The sequence below is a fragment of the Thamnophis sirtalis genome, unplaced genomic scaffold (assembly GCF_051295495.1).
Source record: "Thamnophis sirtalis isolate CommonGarterSnake01/CBP01778 unplaced genomic scaffold, rThaSir2_p1.2 scaffold_7, whole genome shotgun sequence".
NCBI classification, from domain to species: Eukaryota; Metazoa; Chordata; class Lepidosauria; order Squamata; family Natricidae; genus Thamnophis; species Thamnophis sirtalis.
In genome coordinates this window covers 35091509-35113097 of record NW_028261387.1, presented here as the reverse complement: position 1 = coordinate 35113097, position 21589 = coordinate 35091509, and the positions used below count along the sequence as shown (strand labels likewise).

Sequence of the window (21589 nt, the reverse complement as noted above, 5' to 3'; positions counted from 1 at the left end):
GCTTGAAAAAGAGGAACTATGTAATCTGGTTTAAGCATACTAAACTAAAATTGCTTTAAGCAATTATATATGTATTGGGACGGGAAGGAGGTTTGTCAGCATTTCCATTCAAAATGTAGTTGAAGACAAGGATAAGAAAATCTGTGAAAATGCTAGCAAATTATTGTCTCTTTTAAGAACTCTGAACCAATAAAGAAATATAGACAGTAAACAAAATTAGGAAGTAAATACAAGCAATCTTTCATTCAATTATTTATTTAATGCTCCAAAAGCAAATTCCCAGTGTTTACTCAGCCTACTTTATAACATAACACAAATCTATTCAAATCTACAACTTTTGTAAACATTTGGTTTCAATATAAAATTTGAATCGCTATTGTTCATCCTATAAATAAATTAAAAATATGCATCTGAAGCCTTTCAGAACCCAACACAAGACACTAAGCTCAACTAGGAGCAATTAACCAACAGGATATCTTATTTCTTCTCCATCTATCTTAAATCATTTTTATTATCAAAACATCTGTTAGTGATTAATCAGCCTATAGGACCAGAAAAATATAATGCTTACTTTCTACATTTTAGGACTTACCCTTCCTTGAAATTGCATACAATTTAACAGCTTTGAAATTCTAATCATATGGAATTTATATTGGTTTTCAACAAAGTCTTCATATTTTTTGTTTTCTTCCTTTTGCAGTCTACCACTCTTCTTGCACATATGCTTATATTCAATGATAGCCTGGACACTGGATTATGTACTTATTTGTAAATAGATAAGGACATACAACTGAATATTGCATATCAGTTCCCCTTGTTCTGATTGCCAGATTTGTGTGCATAATCCTAATAAAAAATGTGACCATCAATCAAATAGCTGCTCAGATGAGAAGGAAGTGAAGGCAATAAGATTTTGACTCCTTGGATCCTTTGCCCCATGAAATAACTAACTGATTGCCTCCTGACAATCTCAGCTGAAGTTTTATTTAGTAAACAAATGTAAATATCAAACATACTGGACTGTATTTTTCTTTTACTTAAATGGCTCAAATTTCATTTATTCTGATTATTCTTTTACAATGTTCTTATATTTTCTGCTTTAATACTACGATTTATTTATACAAGCAATAAAGGGATAGTAATACATGGATTATTTAGTATGCTATTGCATATATATTTTACTGTGGTCAAATTCAGTTCCCTTTGCAACAATCTTCTCCAATCTGATGCCCTTCAGATGCATTTGTACTAATCTATCAGAATTTCCTAGCCAACCTAGCCAAATTCTTGAAGTTGTAGCCACAATATGCCTTGAGGATGGAGATAATTGTTTTAGATTAGAATGTCTTAAGATAGTTACAAGTAGGAATAAAGTCTTGCCATACACATGCAATTTCAATTAAACAAAAACTATTAAAATAATAGAAAAGCATTTCAAGGAGTATTACAATATCCAAACATTAAATTGCACAATACTCCATCCATGTACATTACATATTTTAACCTACAATCCTTGCAAATGATACTTTGTCTTAAAAAATAATAAATGTAGAAATCATGCAGCAAAAGCTCCCCCTTGTTTCTTTGGGATTCAGTACATTATAGGACTTTGTTCTTCAAAATATGGTAGGGCAAAATTTTCTATTTGCATTTTTATGTTAAACATTCCACATGGCTGAATAAGAATGTATTTAATAGCTTGTTTTTGAGAAATAAGACGTGATAAACCAGTGAATAATACGTCAAGAGTAACATTTCTAAGAAAAACATTTTGCCTCCCTTTCATAAAAATAATTGGCTAGAAGGAGGATTGATTATAATCATCCATTTTAAATGTAAAAAGTGCTGATATCTTGTTTCTTCCATTTCTTCTGAAAGGTATTTCTCTTTAGTGATTTATGATGAGTGAGTGTGCTTAAGAGTTGTATGGGTCCTCTTCTCTGGTTTGTTGGCAGCTTGATTGTTTCCTTGGATCCGATGGTAGAAACATCTATAGGGAATTGCTTTTTCTTTCCTGCCATTAGGGAAAATACACAAGGTAGATGAATAATCTGAATGATATCAAGACTACATGACATTCTACATTCTATGGTAATCTATGGGTAGAGTTAAGATGCCAACCAAAAATGTATTTGTTTAAAATCACTCAGAATAGTCTTTTAATTTCATAATCAATGAACAGATGCCAAACATCAGAAAATTATGCAGGACAATGCCAATCTGCCACTGATTGGGTTTCTATTTGGGCAGAAAGAATATTATATGCTTACAGCTAGATGTAAATTTTTTACTAATACATTAAATATTCGGTATAACAGTATTACCATAATTGGGGTAATTATGGTAAGTGGACTTTAGAAACAATAGACAAAATATTCTGGACATTTCACCAAGATCCATTATATCTGAAGTAGTCCATAGATCTATGAATATGATGCAACTAAACACAAATGATGTAATTTTAATATTTATGGATATAATGGGCATTCAGATTTAACACTCTCTTGTTGAATGATTGGTAAAGCCAATAGTTTACTATTTTCAGAAACAGAGAAAAGGAGTTCTTATGGACTGACTTCATGATCTGAACAGTTTACAGTCACAGTTATACCACAGTGGGAAATGGGAATAAAATTAAATATAAGAAGACCAAACTAATGAGAACAGATAGGACAACCCAGCCTTAGAATTGGCAATAAAGATATTGAAGTGGTAGATTATCTTCTGTCTTTTAGAATCAGTGAATAAAGGAACAAGTGGACAAGAAATGTGCTGCTGACTAGCACTTAATGAAGCAGCCATCATATCCTCGGAAAAGATATTCAAATGCTGTGATGTGTCTATACCTAAAGAGATCAGAATCGTGCAAGCCATGGTAGTCTGTGTGACACTCTATGGAAGCAAAAGTTGGACTGTAAAGAAACAGAATAAAAGCAATATTGATGCCTTTGAACTCTGGTATTGTAGAAAACTTTTGACAATACCATGCAGAGTCAAGAAAACAAACTGATGAATTAGTGAACAAATCAATCCAGAGTTTTCATTTGAGGCACAAATAACCATGCTTAAATTATCAGTTTGCATTATTTGTCACCCCACCAAATCAGCACCTTCTATTGCCTTTCTGATTAATGAATATATAATAAACAAAATAACAACATACAGACATAAACACATATACACAGAGAACATCCCCAGAAACATAACAGTTTGTAGTATTGTAGTATATATTTTTTCCTTACCAAGTTCATTCTGAGTTGGAATTTAAAAAAAAATAACACCTGGCAACTATCTGACTATGCTTAGGTATAAACACAAGATAAAGAATATTATTTCTAATGTTATGAGCAGTGTGCATTTCTTTAAATGTAACAATATGAAAAAATGTATAGGACAAAATATAAGATGATGCATAAGACATAACTGCTAATAAATATAAACTCCTGAAACTAAAAGCTAAGGGAATGTATAAAATAAAATTGTAAGTCTGGGGATGGTTACATTAGAGAAACTCGATGCTCCATAACATGCAGAAATAATTTTAAGGGAACATTAGGCTTAAAAACAGGAATATCAGTTTTGGCTGAAGTCTATTGACAAGGGACAACAAATCATAAAACTCAGAATATCAGCATCCTGGCATGAGGTGTGACAGCTGTTTTCCCAGAATTATTAGAGAGGCAACAGAAATTTATAAACATCCAAATAATTTAAAAAGGGAGGAAAGTTATCACTTACATGGCATTTAGTGATGACTGATTATGGGTAATTCTGCTCTGTTGAACACAGGCAGGATATAAAGATGTAACATCTGTTGCCAAGTTTGGTTTCAGATATGATCTGCAGAAGCTAGCAACCTGGCTAGTGAAATACCAGCACATATCTAGTGTCTCAGGTGGCATTGTTAGAAGTCATTTCACCAATAGAATGCTTTTATGTGAAACAGAAACCCATTCTAACTATTTAATCAGTTCCTGCTTATTCGTCTACTATACTTCTAAACTACTCAATAAATTCAAGTCTCTGGATAGTGCACAAATCAGTGAGAAACATACTATACAATGTAGAAATTATGGTAATATTGACTTGGAGACTAATGCAGCAGTCAAACTCAACAACAGCAATAATAAGGCAGCATGTAAAATCACTGTACTGTAAATACTTGAAGTAAAATGGAGATTCCAGCAGTACAATAAAGAATTTTTCAAAATGTGTGGGGAAAAGAAAAGATCTTTACCAGCGCTGAACAAAGCCTATAATAGGGATCCACTTAGCTACTCTTGGGAAACCATTATATAAGTGGGAAGCAAGAGCAATTTATTAACTCAGCATCAGATTTACAAAAGATACAGCACTTCCAAGATTGCTTTACAATCTCATGTAGATTCTCTCACAAACTTACTACTTTTATAGTTCTTTGTCCTTAATACTGGCAAAAATAGACTTATCAACTCTTTCCTAGTTGATAAGTTACAGCTGGTAAAAGTAGTAAAAGAGAGAGAGTTCAAAAGTTGAGGGTAAAAAGTAGAGTTAGAAATCTTTGTATCAATATTTAAATGAACATTTGTGTCCCATGAAAGGAAGATGTAGATAGTCAATCATTTTTGCACTTTGTCTCTGTGAGAGCGTATATGAAAGAGGGTGAGAGGCAGAGCTTAATTTTTTGCTGAAGGTGGAGTTTTACATTGTATTTAAAGTTGAGGGTAGTGTGTATGTCTGTGTGTGTGTGTATATGTATGTACATCGTATTATATATTTTCATAGATTTTCACAGGTGTAGGTATGCTGGTCTTGTTGTATTCGGGTCTTTTCCCGTGTAAGATTGAGATTGTCTGGGCAACGTTTTGGCGAGGTCCCACTTGCCATCTTCAGGTTGGTGTTTTCGGCTTCGTGTTTGTGTGAGTTACTCCTTGGTTTTCTAGTTGGATCTTGTCTTTGGGTTTCTTAAGATGTTGGCTATTTTTTTATCAGTGCTGAAGGCTGTCTTGATATTGTGCTTGTGGATAATTTTGCTGATTTTATCTGTGGTGCCTTTGATGTAAGGGAGAAGGGTGATGCCGTTGTCCTGTTCTGTGTCTCGGTTCTTGGGGGGGGAGTCTCCCTTTGGATTAGGTTGGTAATTGTTTTTCTTTGGAATCCATTGGAGATTAATGCCTTTGTGAGAGTGTGTAATTCAGTTTTCACATGGTCTTTGTTGGCTAGGCATTTGGTTCTGGAGATGAGGGAACTCTGTAGCCAAAACCCTCATCTCCAGAACCAAACGCCAGCACCTCAGCCACACAGGATGATACAAAACAACCGACCAATCTACAAGCATCAACTCCATCTACCAATCAGGATGCAACTACACAGCCAATCAACCCACTTACAGCAACAAAGCCAGCACTCCACACCCACCCACCAAGATTTATAGAAAAACGACAGCTCCAACCATGCCTTACTCGCACAAGCACGAAGCCAAAAACACCAGTCTGAAGATGGTGAGTGAGAACTCGCTGAAATGTTGCCAAGACAATCTCAATCTTACATGGGAAAAGACCTGAATACAACAAGACCAGCATACCTACACCCATGAAAATCTACGAAAACATGCATACATACATACATACATACGTACGTACATACGTATACGTATGTACGTACGTATGTATTTGTTTTCATAGATTTTCACAGGTATAGATATGCAGGTCTTGGTGTATTTGGTTCTTTTCCCATGTAAGATTGACAGTATCTTGGTGATGTTTTGATCAACTCCGTAGTCAAGACCCTCATCTCCAGAACCAAATGCCACCCCAAAATACAATTCACCATGGAAATAGAAGCTAACAACCAACTTCCCTTTCTGGAAGTCCTAATCTACAAAAAACCCAATGGCTCCTTAGGACACACCATCTACCAGAAAAAAACACACACCAACCGCTACTTAAATGCACAATCCCATCACCACCCTGCACAGGTCAACTCCGTAGCCAAGACCCTCATCTCCAGAACCAAACACCTAGCTGACAAAGACCATCTGAAAACTGAATTACACACTCTCACAAACGTATTAATCTTCAATGGATTCCAAAGAAAAACAATTACCAACCCAATACAAAGGAAGACTCCCCGCAAAAACCAAGACACAGAACAGGCCAACGGCATCGCCCTCCTCCCTTACATCAAAGGCACTACAGATAAAATCAGCAAAATTCTCCACAAAAACAATATCAAGACAGCCTTCGGCACTGACCAAAAAATAACTGACATTTTAAGAAACCCCAAATACAAGATCCAGCTAGAAAACCAAGGAGTCTATGAAATACCATGCAAAATCTGCCCAACCACATACATTGGACAAACGAATAGGAGAATAAATGCATGCATCGCAGAACACGAGAACGCAGTCAGAAAAGAAGAAAAAACTTCCTCCCTTTTCCAGCACTGTAAAGCAACAGGACATGAAATTGATTTTGAAGGAACCAAATTACTCTCCAAAACTGAACACTTCAACAAGAGAATAATTATGGAAGCTATCGAAATAGAGAAACACCCCCACAACATGAATAAACGTGATGATACCTCCTGCCTACCAGACATCTGGAAACTAGCCCTAGTCAATAAACAAGTCCCAGCCACAAAAACCAACACAGGACCCAGAACAACACAGGACACCATCATCAATCACCCTCACCAAACATCAATTCCATCAACCAATCAAGATGTGACAACACAGCCAACCAATCTGTTTAAAGCAACAAAGCCAACATTCCACACACACACACCTACATTTATAGAAAAATGGCAGCTCCAATCACTCTTTGCTCGCACAAGCATGAAGCCAAAGGCACCAGCCTGAAGATGATGAGTGTAACCTCATTGAAACGTTGCCAAGATACTGTCAATCTTACATGGGAAAAGACCCGAATATGCCAAGACTTGCATATATATTCGCTCATAGGGATGCCCTGTGCATGTGTACGCTGCGCACGCATGCAAAGTACAAAAAAAATTGTTCTGCGCATGTGCAGAAGCAAAAAACAAAATGCACCACCCGGAGAACCAGTTTGGGGGTGTGGCAGGTGTGGGTCGCTGCCAATTCCAGCGACCCTGGCCGCCAAGCTACTGGTTCGGCTGAACCAGTCCGAACTGGTAGGAACCCACCACTGATATATATATTTGGAATTCCTCCCTTAAATATGGAAGTATTTGGTGGCCAAGGCTTCAAGTATGGACAGATCTGTAATCAAAGCAGCCTTGTAATGTTGTTTTGAAGAAGAGCCCATTGAAATGAGAATTTGGCGATTCCTTCCCTCCCCTATTGAAATGCTGAAAGTCTGTGTGAAAAACTTCAGCCCAGGCTGAACAAGACATATTAACTCATTTTCCCAATTTACCATCTAGGAAACTCGGGCCAATCGTTTTTGGCCATTAACAAGCAATCAGTTTAAAACAGGATGGACAGCCAACATCCATAATTCCTAATTATGTCAAATGCCTTTCCCTGAGAGTCCCAAAATTAATTAAGCAGAGCTCTGTAGGAGGGTTCTTGTTTCTGAGGATGTCTGGCAGTTTAAAGTATTAAACACAAACAGGAACACAGATCAGGTAGCAAAACAGTTACTGACAGGCAGTTGAAAGAAAGGCAGGCTAAGCATGACCTACAGAAGTGAATTTTACCTGTTCAGAAACTAGTAGCCAGGGTAATTAAACTGGCGAGATCAGGCAGACAGGAGAAAATCAGAACCATGATTCTTAATAATGGTTAAGCTGCTCAACTAGAACTGAGGCAACCCACATTCAGTTCCCTCTTTAGTCACAGAAGCTTTACCTAACTTGCCCAATTGGTTTGTTCTGAGAAAAAATGGGAGTACTATAGGGTATCTTGAATTTCTGGAGAAAAGGTAGGATATAAATGCAAATGTAAGAAGGAAATAAAATGAGTGCTAATGTTTCCTGAAATTATATGGGGATAAAGATGCCAACACAATAAAATACTGCAATAATCAGTCCTCCATCTATTTCCCTCTATGAAAAAGAATCTAATGAGTTAGTTGTAATCTGTAGAATTTATTCTCCCTTCCTCAATGCTGTATATCTTTTACTGGGGTGGGAGTGGGGGGCTTGAGTAGTTTTCTCCCCAGTCATGTGGAGTTTTAGGGATTGCACAGTTGTGATGGGCAATCACATGTGGCTCTTTGCTACTAAAAATATTATGTGAGAGCAGGCACAATTGACAATAGAGGTTCTCTGGTTAAACGCAGGAAAGGATGGATGGACAACAGAGTCTAATGGTCTGCACAATGTGGGAAACAATTGAAATGCTAATAGAGTCCATATTCTAAATGCCCACATATATGCCCCCTCGCATATATGTGCTAGTCATTCCCGACTCTAGGGGGCAGTGCTCATGTCCGTTACAAAGCCGAAAGTCAGCATTGTCCGAAGATATCTCCATGGTCATGTGGCAAGCATGATGAAACATGCATGGAACACTGTTACCTTCCCACCAAAGGTGGTTCCTATTTTTCTACTTGCATTTTATGTGCTTTCAAACTGCTAGGTTGGCAGAAGCTGGGACAAGTAACAGGAGCTCACTCTGTTACGCGGTACTGGGGTTTTGAACCGCTGAACTGCCGACCTTTCTGATCGACAAGCTCAGCGTCTTAGCCACTGAGCCTCCGCATCCATAGATATCCAGCATAGATAGCACCAAAAACAAAATGTATCAAGTACTTGAAATGCAAATATGCATCACGAAGTCATTTCACCAATACCTAAATCTGTACTAATATTTTGTTTCATATGAAATAAAGGAGAATAGGATGGTTCTAATTTAGACAGCTATGCATGGGATGAAAACACTTGCTGGTTCTTTTCCTAGAAGAGAACAGTTAACCCTCCAATTTTTCTTTCCCTCCTGGCTGTGCAAAAAGCACATTCTACATTTAAGCATTTGCTATGCAGGTCTGTACTCAAAATGTGGGGCTACATTGCTCCAGCCAACATTTTGATTGCTAAGTATTTGACAGGGTAATTATTGTAATCTGGTATTTTGGTGAGCCCTGCTGGAGGCTGTCCAAGCAATGCAAATCTTTCTGAATTCCGTAAATGGATCTTTTTCATTTAGCCCACGCAAATGTGTCACAGTTTAATGCTGAAAGGATCCCCCCCTCCCTATCTTCAGCAGCAGCTACAAGAACTGAGATCTGCATTTAAAATGTGCAGACACACGTAGGAGTAAAACTGGCAGATTATAATTATCAATTGACAAGGGGGAAAACAAAAATTAATTTCTGAGGCAAAACATATAATTTGCCTTTAAACTGTAATAGCTATTCCATTTCTTATGCAATTTGCTGCTGCACAAAATCAGACTTGAGTTGTCTGGGATTCCAGCATTTCTCCCCTGCCTTAAACTATTCTAAAGTCTTCAGGTAAATGGTTCCCTCTGTTCCAATTGCTCCTTCAATTTTCAATCCTACAATACTTGTATTTACTGCCTAAGAAGATTCTCGGTACCTAACAATGCCTTTCTTTTCCTTTTACACCCCTAAAATGAGTTTTTCCAGGGGATTTCACAGGAAGATGAATGCTCATGCAGAGTATTTGGAAATGCAGAGATCACTAATATTGTTATTGATTTTTGTAGTGTTGTTCGTCAATAAAAGAAAAAGAATTTTAAATATTCAGTTATGGGGCAGGGGAAATTATTTTTGTAAAGAGGCAGCATTTATTTTATAAGGTTTGTATGCCGCCCACTCTCAAGAGACTCAGGGCGGCTTACAGATAAAAAAGGAAGGGGGAACATACAAAAAATTAAAAAACAACATTAAAATTCCACAACATTCATAACTTAGGATGGGGCTGGATAAATCAACAGCCCCAGGCCTGCCGGAACAGCCAGGTCTTGGTCACTTTGCGGAAGGCCGGAAGGGTAGTAAGGGTCCGGATCTCCACGGGGAGATCGTTCCATAGGGCAATGATTCTGGAGCATTTTTACCATGTATGGTAAATGCGTATGTGAAAAAGCTTGCCCTCAATTTTTATTCAGAATATAAGAGCATAGGAGTCAGCCATACCTTTTTGGGGGGAGATGATTGATAGCACAGTTGACAATAAGGCAGTCCCACTTGAAAAATGGATTTTTAAAAATGTTTTGAATTTCATGTGAAACACGCATGACTTTTTTCAGGCTTCTTACAAGCTTGAAAACAAAGACATTGCTGCTTTAATCAAATCATTAAAATATAACTTTAATATTACTCCTAACACAGCTGTATCTTTTGTCAGGCTTGCATAAATATTGGAAAAAAGACAGGATATTTCAATGAGTACTGTGCTTATGTTAGGGTTGAAGTACTGTTTCTAAATATGTTTTGAAGTCCTAACCGATGATACAATGCCATTTAAGTCCACACAAACACTTCTTTTTGATTTCCCACCATTACAGGCTTAAGAACACTTTTCCAACATGTACAAACAGGCATCCATATATTCTCATTCTCAAGTATCAGTCAAAGTGGCTAAAACCTGGTAAAAGAAAAAGAAAAAAATGAGCAGATGCAGTGGTGAAAGGGAATAGAAAGGAGTACAGCTAGTGGAATCATGATACAACAACATCCCTCAAATATAGGAGTGATGACTGGGAGTTTTAGTGGTGATTTTGTCTGGGGGAGAAATAATTGGGAAGGTGAATTTACTATTATCAGTTACAGGTCAGCTATCTCCATCATCCACTTTTCACCCAACAAATTAAAAAAAACCTTACATTCAAAGAAAATATCAAATTAATTAAAAAGCCAACTTATTTTGACAAGAAACATTTAGCAAAAATGCTGATTTTAGCAAAAAAAAAAAAGTCAACAAGTTCAACAATATTTCTAAAATTTAATAAACGAGGGAAACATTTTTCTGTCTGAATAAGCTTTCAACCCACTTTTGGACTGACTTGTATAAAATTCATCTGAAAAACAAAAGGCACACCCACAAATGGTTATTCCATCTTCCTTTATTTAGACACAAGAAAACGAATGGAAGAAGAGACTGTAGAATCTGGAGAACTCTGTAGATCTTAACTAAGCTAGCTAGGCACATATCGTAACTGTAATCAACTATTTTTAATAATAAAATAATAATAAAATAAAAATAGTTAAAAATTAAAAGCAAACCATTAGCTTTTGTAAAACTTACCATGTACTTGAAACTGGTGCTAAAGGTCTCTCTGCAATGGCGTTTAGTCTGTAGTAATCCAAAAATGTTCGGGCCACATTCCGTCCTAATTTCATATCTGTCAGAGTTCAGTTAAGAATAATTCTTTAAATTACTTTCAAAATACAAAGTAACTATTGAAATAAATCACTGTGATTTGGAAGATAAAGTGTATGTAGATTAGTAATACCATAAAGGTGAAAACGTCATAGAGATATAATTATCAGAAGATATATAAGAACTATGGAGTATTATTTTTATTCACAGAGATGAAAGTAAAGGTTCCCCTCACACATATGTGCTAGTTGTTCCCGACTCTAGGGGGCGATGCTCATCTCTGTTTCAAAGCCAAAGGACCAGTGCTGTCCAAAGACGTCTCCGTGATCATGTGGCTGGCATGAGTAAACACCGAAGGTGCACGGAACGCAGTTACCTTCCCACCAAAGGTGATCCCTATTTTTCTACTTCCATTTTTTACATGCTTTTGAACTGCTATGTTGGCAGAAGTTGGGATAAGTAATGGGAGCTCACTCCATTACGCAGGGCTAGGGATTCGAACCGCCAAATCACAGATCTATCTTCACAGAGATAGGTTGCTGTTAAACTGGACAGAGGATTCCCATCTAATTTGCTACTCATTCTTATGATTTGGGCCCTTTCTGCTTCAGTGACCCACAGGGATTTCTTGGTCTTACACCATTGCCCTGTTTCTATGTGGCAGAAAATATAGTTTTGCTACCTAACAATGCATCATTTAAAGGCACGAGCATTCAAAGGGTTACCTTTTTAGGAAGCAGTTTTTCTATGGGCCCAAATTTGTTAATTTTGCCATAAGTTTATTTTCAAATATTCTAAGACTATATCTTGCATTCTGTAATGCAAAAAAAACCTCACATAACTAAATGAAGGAACAAATAAATATTAGAACTAGAATTAGAAAGATGGTGAAACCATTAGGCAATGACAAGGTTTTGTTTTTTAATGAAGCAGAATGCAATATTGATTTTTCTACAGTCTAGGAACTGTAAGAATTATTTACAATTTTGTGTCCATCTCTTTATGAAGAAAAGCATATTTTATCAGTTCTTAATCTATTTGTGAGTCATACAAAATTAATATAACTAATTATCTGACACAATTTCCATAATTAGAAATGTAACATTTCAGTGTTCCCAGACATCATGTATAACGATACCAAGTTCTAAATACAATTTTCATTGTTATTCACTTATTACTACAGGGATAACAAAACAAATTTAAGATGAAATGTTCACATTATGGAGTTTTCCAGAAAGCCATGCTCAGCAAAGTTTGTCTCCCCAAAACCAGTAATACTTAATACCCGTCCCTGCTTATATTTTGCCATTTTGAAAGATCTGCATTTAAAAAAATATTCACCATTTATATCAGCCTTGGATGGATAATACAATATACTAGTTTTTAAAAAAATAATAATCAGGTGTATTAATTATTTTTCTTGGATTTCCAGAGCTACATTACATTTCCTGAAATTTGTCTCTGATGTTTGCATTCAGTTTCCACATTCGCTATTTCTGCATATTCAGGTGGAAAGCTATCTTGTGTTTTCAGAAACAGCACAAACATCTATTTCTCATTTTAAACCTAATTTTATTGGACATTGTTAGTGGCTTAGACCTAAATGAAATAAACAAGTCTTTTTAACAACAATATAATTGCAGCTGTTATGGAATTTTATTTATTTATTGTAGCATTTATATCCTGTCTTTCTATGCAATATATTCTCAAGCGATCCTATAAGATTGTTTTCAATTTATGATACATTGTCATAAATTGAAAACAATTTGATAAATCCAAATTAATTTGGATTTATCATCCAAATTAACTGCAATTTGGATTCAATGCAGATCGTTTTCTCGTGAAAACTGATCCATCCCATTTGCCTTTCTTCATATGGGAGAAAAGATATAAATGGATAAAAAGCTGCTTGAATGAAGGATTTAGTAAGAAAAAAATAACCCTACAACTCAAGAAAACAAGACCTCTTCCTTGCACAGAGGACTGCATCAAATTTCAATTCTTGTTTAGTTGTAGTATGTAAGAGCTATTTAATGTCTGCATGGCATTTGGGTTTTCCTTGATTCAGTTTCAGATTTCTTATCTGATTTCTCATCCAACTTCTCCTTATGCTCTTTTCATGTCTGCAAGGAAATCATTCAATGTCTATGGATCATCAACTGGCTGAATTTTTCATCTGCACAGACTCCAAACTACAATAAATCCCTGATAAAAGATTATTGCAGATTTTTTTTCTAACTGCTCAATATCCTATAAGGCCCAGCCACATGCTTTAAACCCAGAAATGATGGGATTTGAAGTCCAATAACTTTGGAGGAAACTTGTTTAGGGACTAGCAACATTTAATTTGGCAGAGCATTATGTTTGTTACCAAAAACTAGAAACAGGTTTCTAATTTACTAATAATTACTTTAATTGGCCATTCAATTTTTTCCACAGCATTGTCATTTTGGCATCATGCAGTTTGTTGCACCCATCACTGTTTTTTTCTCTGTATATGTTTGACAATTTCCAAGATTAATCCAGCTTCTAAAAAAATTGTATGTCAGTTTATTCATCTTCACATGGCAATGGTAAATAGTATTCTTACGTATTATTATGTAGTAATAATATTACTATTAAATAGTAATTTATACAGCTCCCAAAAATTTTATGTTTATTTAAGACCATTAAATATTTGATTATGTGCTATCAAATCATTTTCAACTCTTAGCACACATGGACTTTCTCCATGACAATCTGTGCCTAACCTGGTCCTTCAAGTCTTCCAACATGGTAGCCATTGCAACTGTAACAGGTCATTCCACCTTGCTATTGGTCATCCTCTTCTCTTTCCTTCTGTTTAAATCTTTAGTCTGGTTTTTGGTACAGAATATGGGGTTTTCAATTGTTATTAGTCTTAATCGTGAACTAAAATGCTTTACGCAGGTTCAAATGACAATAGAAATAAAAATGGCAGCTCCCCCATGACTTGTTTGCTTTAATTCTTAGTATCATTATAGCTCTTGTGGTAACTATTAGGTTAATGTTGTATCACCATCTTTCCTAACTAAAAATAAATAGCTAGAAAAGAAATTACCACAAATTCTTCTACACCAGTGAACTTCTCAAGTTAATGTGTTTCTTCAAGATTTCCTGAAAAAATACAAAGTGGGACAGAATCCAAATCCCTGTAAAAGTATCAAATGCCCACTTTTATCCATACCAAATGCTCAAGTAAGGGCACATATAATCCTGATCTTTTTTAAAAAAATCCAAACTGTCCTTAGTTTTTATTTTTTTATGACTTGTTCTTTCTTTTTTTTAAAATTAATTTTTTATTTTATCAATTTCATATATACATTCACAATTATATGATCTCATCACTGTTATTAATAATATGTATCATATATCATATAATTTTTTCCCTACAGTTGACAATATACTTGAAAATTGCTTTCTTACCATCCCATAGATCCATCTTATCTTACAATGGTCCTATTTCTTCTTCCCTCCCTCCCTCTTTCCTTCCCTCGTTTCTTCTCTCCTACTCTCCTTCCTTCCCTCCTTCCTTCCCTCCCTCCTTTCTTCTCTCCTTCTCTCCTTCCCTCCTTCCCTCCTTCCTTCCTTCCCTCCTTTCTTCTCTCCTTCTCTCCTTCCTTTCCCCCTTCCTTTCCTCCTTCCTTCCCCCTTCCTTCTCTCCTACATTCCCTCCTTCCTTCCCTCCTTTCTTCTCTCCTTCTCTCCTTCCTTCCCTCTTTTCTTCTCTCCTTCTCTCCTTCCTTCCTTCCCTCCTTCCTTCCCTCCTTGCTTCCCTCCCTCCTTCCTTCCCTCCTTCCTACCCCCCTTTCTTCTCTTTCTTCTCTCCTTCCTTCCTTCTTCCTCTCCTTTCCCTTCTCTCCTTCCCCTTCCTCCCCTTTACCCTTCCCCTCTTCTTCCCATTCCTCCCCTCTTTCCTACTCTTACATTCCCTCCCATTCTTCCTCTGCCTTTCCCTTTCTCCTATTCCTCTCCTTTCTCCTCTCCTTCCTATCTTTCCTTCTACTCCTCCCTCCATCCACTTTATCCGTTGTTGTGTTTACATATTCTCCTCTTCAGGGGATGACCTGGTTCTCTTTTTTTTCCTTATTTGAAAGTTATATAAAAAAGGCAAGATTTACAAAATACAAGATACAAAAATAGATAAAGCTCTTTACATATTTTCATCTCCCATAGCTCATCTCGCCTTACCTAGTATAAGACTAGGTTGCTAATTCCATGCAGGTAGTTATAACGGATTTCCTATCAGCTTTTCAAGTTTTTCCAACCTTGTGGTCTAATGGTATTACTCGTCGGTGAATTCTCACCTCTAATACATTTCTACTCTCATTTGTCCCTCTGTCTTTGTGTATTGTTTATTTGAGTTGTTGCTTAGATCATTTTAAGTTAGTCAGCTATCTCCTTTTATATCTGAATCCTCACTGTCTCATCAAGCCAGTTATATAATTTCTCCCAGACTTTGTAAAAGTCTGTGTCTTCTTTTTCATTAATCCGCATTGTCAATCTGTTCATTTCCGCTAATTCTAAGATTTTATTCATCACCATTGTACTAGTGGGGGCATTTTCACTCTTCCAGCACTGCGCGTAAGCGATCCTTGCCGCCGTCAAGATGTGGACGAGAAGGTATTGATTGGTTTTACCTATTTTTTGATCTGTTATCCCTAATAGAAACATTTCCGGCTTAAGACTTACTTTAATTGACATGATTTCATTCAGCCATCTTAGTGTTCGCTTCCAATATGTCTTAGCCACCGGACACGTCCACCACATGTGGTAGTACGTGCCCAGTGTTGTTTTGCATTTCCAGCATTTGGCCGATAATTTTGAGGAAATTTTTGCCAGTCTTGTCGGAGGGAGATGCCAGCGGTAGAACATTTTGTATATATTTTCTTTATAGGCCGTCGACTTTGTTAATTTCAGGTTCCACTCCCATACCCTTTCCCAGTCATCCAGGTCAATTGTGTGGCCGATATTCTGGGCCCAGGTTACCATGACTTCTTTCACTCTTTCTGCTTCCATTTTTCGGATCAGCAAGCAGTTATATATTTTCGAGATTAATTTCTCGTCTGGTCCTACTAAGATTTTATCCAATTCCTGGTCCTTGTCCTGAAAGCCAAATTGTGCTAGATCTGATTTGTATTTATTTTGTATTTGAAAGTATGGCCACCAATCAATATTTATTCCCATTTCAGCCAAATTTTCCCTGGAATTTAGTCTATTTTGGTCATCTAACAGCTGTTTGTAAATAACATTTTTGTCAAAATTTATCAGATTTGGGTATATCAGGGCTTCCGTCGGGGATATCCATTTGGGTAGTTGGATATAGAATTTCCTTCTAATTTCCAGCCAATCATTAATCAGTACCCCTCTTAAATGGTGTCTTCTAAAATAATTGTGGACTTTGTTTCCCTCACACCATAAGTAATTGTGCCACCCCCATTGCAAGTCATGGCCCTCTATCGTTAGGATTCTTTTGTTGGTTAACATTACCCACTCTTTTATCCACATTGTTGTTGCTGCTTGATGATATGCTTTCCATTCCGGGAGACCCATTCCACCTTGTGCTCTTTTATCTTGAAGATGCTTATATTTTATTCTAGGCTTTTTGCCATTCCACACAAAATTTCGTACCATTTTATCCAAATCGTTATAAAATTTTTCTCCTAATTTGACCGGTGCCGTTTGAAATAAATAGAGTATTTTTGGCAAGACATTCATCTTGATTACTGCGATTCTTCCCATCAACGATATTTGTAGCTTCGACCAATTTTTTAAATCTTTTTGGATGTTTTGTAATAGTTTATCATAGTTATCTTCTTTTATAGAAGAGCATTTCGCAGATAGCCAAATCCCTAAGTATTTGACCTTTTTAGTTACCTTTAATTCCATTGCTTTCTCTAGTTCTTCTATCTTGTTTTTGGGAAAGTTCTTTATAATCATTTTTGTTTTTTCCTTATTTATTTTTAATCTGGCCACACGCCCAAAGTCCTCAATGTCCTTCATTAATTTCGGTCCTGAGATTAGAGGGTCTTCCACAATAAAGACCATGTCGTCAGAGAAGGCCTGTGTTTTATATTGTTCTTTTTTTATGGTCAAACCCCTAATTTCCTGATTTAATCTTATCTGATTTAGGAGTACCTCTAACGACATAATAAATAGTAATGGGGAGAGCGGACACCCTTGTCTAACACCCTTTCCGATTCGTACCCTCTCTGTTAATTCTCCATTAATTATAATGTTTGCTAATTGCTGTGAATATATAGTTTCTATAATCTTAATAAATTTGTCGCCGAATTTCATCATTTTTAGTTGTGTGATTAAAAAATTCCAATCTAAGTTATCGAATGCTTTCTGCGCATCGACAAAAAATAATCCTAATTGTTTCTCAGATCTTGTTTCATAGAATTCCAGGGTGTTAATTATTATTCTTGTATTGTTCCGAATGTGTCTTTTAGGGAGAAAGCCATTTTGGTCCAAATGGATGTTTTGATTTAATATTATTTTTAATCTTTCCGCCAAAATTGATATAAAAATTTTGTAATCCGCGTTTAACAAGGATATAGGTCTATAGTTTTGGATTTTACTACTATCCACCTCTTCCTTTGGTATTAGGGTAATGAAAGCTTCTCCCCATGATTTTGGAACCTTACCATTTTGTAGTGCCTCATTAAATAATTCTAATAATTTGTCTTCTACGGTATTTTGGAGTTTTTTATAGATTTCTGATGGAAGCCCATCTGGACCAGGTGTTTTATTGTTTTTTTGTTTTTGCATGGCCTTTTTCAATTCCTCTTGTGTAATTTCCTTGTCAAGCATCTCTCTCATCTCCTCCAGCAAGACTGGAAGTTTCTGTTCTATTAGATATTTTCTGATGTCTTGTTCACTAATTTTGTCCGGTTCATATAGTTTCTTATAGTAGTTCTGTACAATCTTTTTCTTTTCCCCTATTTCCTGTTTCAAGTTCCCCTCCTCGTCCCTCAGTTGTTTAATAGTTCTTTTTGCATCATCTTTTCTTATTTTGTGAGCCAGCCATCTCCCAGTTTTATTTGCGTGTTCAAAATAGTTCTGCTTCATTCTCTTAATGTTTTGTGCTACTTCCTCTTGAGAAATCAGATTTATTTGGTATTTAATTAACTCTCCTTTTTCCCTGTATTTAATATTGTCTGGCTCTTTCTGAATCAGCAGTTCTATCTCTCTTAATTCTTTGTTCAATGTATTAAGCTTTTCCCTATGCATTTTATTTCTTCTTGCTATATAGGCTATTGATGTTCCCCTTACGACTGCCTTCATCGTATCCCAGACGTTTTGTATTTTGTCTGCTCTTTACCATTTTCTTTGAAAAAGTATCCCAATTCCTTTTCTATTGATTGTACAAATTGTTTCTCTTGTAATATGTTCTGGTTTAGTGTCCACCTAGGTTTTATCCTTGTCTTTCCTTTCCATTGCCATAAGACTGGATGATGGTCGGCCCACTTGTTTGTTGTTATTTCAATATTTACAGTATCCATAAGTAGTGCCGGGTTTCACCAGACCATATCGATACGTGACCAAGAATTATGTGGTTGAGAGTAGAATGTGTACTGTTGTATCTTGTCATTCATTGTTCGCCAGACATCATAGAGGTCTAGTTCCTTCACCATATTTGCATAGGCAGTCGGTAGTTTCCTTCTAGTACTTTTCTTGTGTATACCCTTGTAATCCATTTTACCATCTACTACTGAGTTGAAGTCCCCTAGGATACATATATTTTGCCACTTTATTTCATTTATCCTCTTGTGTAAATTTACATAGAATCTTTCTTGTTTTTGGTTTGGGGCATAAATTCCAACTAGTAAGATTTTTTTCCCACCATTCGTTATCTCCACCATTAATATTCTACCCTCTTTATCTGCATATTTTAATTTTGGGTTCAACCATTCTTTTATATACATCACAATTCCCCTTTTTCTAGTTTGTGTTGACGAACAAAATGCTTTACCTAATTTTGGGCATTTCAACAGGTTATTATATTTCTCTTTAATGTGGGTTTCCTGAAGACAGATTACATCTAACTTTTGTTTCAATAAATCCAACAGTACACGTTTTCTTTTTGATGTTATGTTAAGACCATTTATATTTGCTGATAGTATATTCGTTTCCCATTCCTCAACTCCTTTACATGTTGTTTGCTTTGAGGGCACCTTTAGATCTTGTCTCAATTGGTGACCTTGCTCTTGATTCTTCTCTGCCATATCTCTCGCTCTCTGACCTCTCTCGTCTCTCGCTCCTCCAGTTGGGATTCAGTTATAATATCTTCCTGTCTTCTACTTGAGGTTCCTTCTTTATTAAACCTCTCTTCGTCTGAAAATAAAAGTTCCTGGAATTCTTGAGCTTTCTCCAAGGTGTCTATCCGGTACTTCTTTTCCCTCCATGTTACTAGCATTCCTTCCGGAAGGAGCCATCGGAACGGGATTCTATGTCTATTTAATTGTGAGGAGAGGGGACTTCCAGTCTGGCGTCACGCTGGAACGAGCTGCTGACAGACTCTCTGTTCGGTTCGCCCGGTCTTTCCACGAGCGTGGCCGTAATAGGCAAGGTCCCTTCGAGGTGCGAGGACCTTTGGAGAGGGGAAACTTCTGTGCAGTGGAGGGTGAAAGGCGATCTCCCCCCACGAAGCAAGAGGCTCCCTCAGAGTTCGTGCAAAAGAGGTCGGCTGATTAATGGCCGACCAGAAGGCGTGACTGCCAGCCACTAATAAGGAAGGGAGAGACAGCTGCAGGGAACAGAAGCGGATCGAATGACGGTAATCACAAGATCTGACTTAAAAGCCTAAACCTAAAAGATAAACAATTTTACTGCAATAAATACAGATACGTGTGTGGGCGCATTTATCTGCAGCGGCTATTAAATACAAACAGTAAACTTTTGTGAAAGCTGATTGACGTAGTGGATAGAAGAAGACTGAGGCTTTGGACTAGTTAAATTTGAGGATTAACAGAGGACGAGACGAAGAAGAGAAGCTGGATTTGCCTGCCTGGGAAAAAGGAAAGAAGTCTAATCACAAGGGTTTGAAGTACGCGGTGTCATATTACAGCCAGAGACAGCAGAAGGAAAACACTACACTGACAACAGGAAGAGATTGATGGGTGAGTTCTAATTACTTTCTGGCCTCTCCTGCACCCTGTCGTATCACGCTGAAACGTTTCTCTTCCTGACTCTCCCAGATACTATAGAATTAACTGAGTCTATATTTCACAGCCCTGCTCCAGCTTAATTACCCTGTATGTACCCCGGGCTCTGTATAACTACTCAAACAGCATTCAGAAGGTACTAGACTTACACCTTATAGGGGAAGAGCTGAATTAAAGCAAATGGCAACAAAAACAGTAACTCTAATTAAAGGGAGTAAAAAGCAAACTCCCCTATCTACCCCGGTGAGGGAAAAGTCCCCTGAGGGCAGGCAAACGGGAGATAAGGCAGCCCCATCCCTGCAAGACCAGGAAGTAACAATGGACTCCCTACAAGAGACAATATTGAAGATGGGTGAAAGTCTCACCAAAGGCCTGGAGGGAGTAAAGAATGAAATACATGAAGTAAGAAACAATATGGGAAGAATTGAGGAACGTATAGGAGTAATACAAACAGCGCTGCTGAAAAATGAGCAGGAAATCCAAAATGTTAAGGGGAGAACGGAAATAGCGGAAAAAAGGATAGACAAAGTGGAGGACAATCTGGAATCTATAAACTCAAGCCTGGAGGAGGCCATCCTCCAGCTAGAATTAGAGCGATCAGCATATTATTTAAGACTACAAAACGTGGAGGAAGCAAAAGATGAAAACCTCCGGGAGCTGATTGGAGAAATCCTGGGATTAGTCCTCGGCAGGCCGAAAAAAGAGGTTATTAATGATCTGGACGAAGCCTATAGAGCCAATACAGGCTTCGCGAGACGCCACCGGCTTCCGAGGGAGATCCATGTGAGGGTGTTGAGAAGACAGCTGAGAGAGGACATTCTAAGTACAATAAGAGGGGACTCTCTAACATACAAAGGTAAAGAAATTCTCATCTTAAAACAGACTCCACGGAGAGTCAGAGAGAAGAGAAGGAAATACAACTTCCTCTCCACACGTTTAAACAGAGACAGAATCCAGTTCAGATGGCTCCTTCCAGAAGGAATGTTGATAACATGGAGGGAAAAGAAATACCGAATAGACACCTTGGCGAAAGCTCAAGAATTCCAGGAACTTTTACTAGCAGACGATGAGAGATTTAATAAAGAAGGACTTTTAAGACAGGAGGACACTATAATTGAAACTCAACCAGAGGGGCGGGGGCCAGGAGAGGCCAG

General features: G+C 37.1%; 1 protein-coding gene across 2 annotated transcripts in view; it reads right to left on the bottom strand.

The window, feature by feature from the left end:
• Window positions 1-249: 249 nt before the first annotated feature.
• The window catches only part of BEND5 (BEN domain containing 5), a 1240338-nt gene continuing 1218998 nt past the window's right edge, over window positions 250-21589 (bottom strand). For both annotated transcript variants that reach the window (XM_087719697.1, XM_014070495.2), the window contains 2 exons: window positions 11173-11269; window positions 250-2014 (listed from right to left, as the gene is read on the bottom strand). In XM_087719697.1, the coding sequence (XP_087575823.1) occupies window positions 1897-2014; window positions 11173-11269 (215 nt within the window). In that variant the 3' untranslated portion in view covers window positions 250-1896. The remainder of the gene's footprint in view (window positions 2015-11172; window positions 11270-21589) is intronic.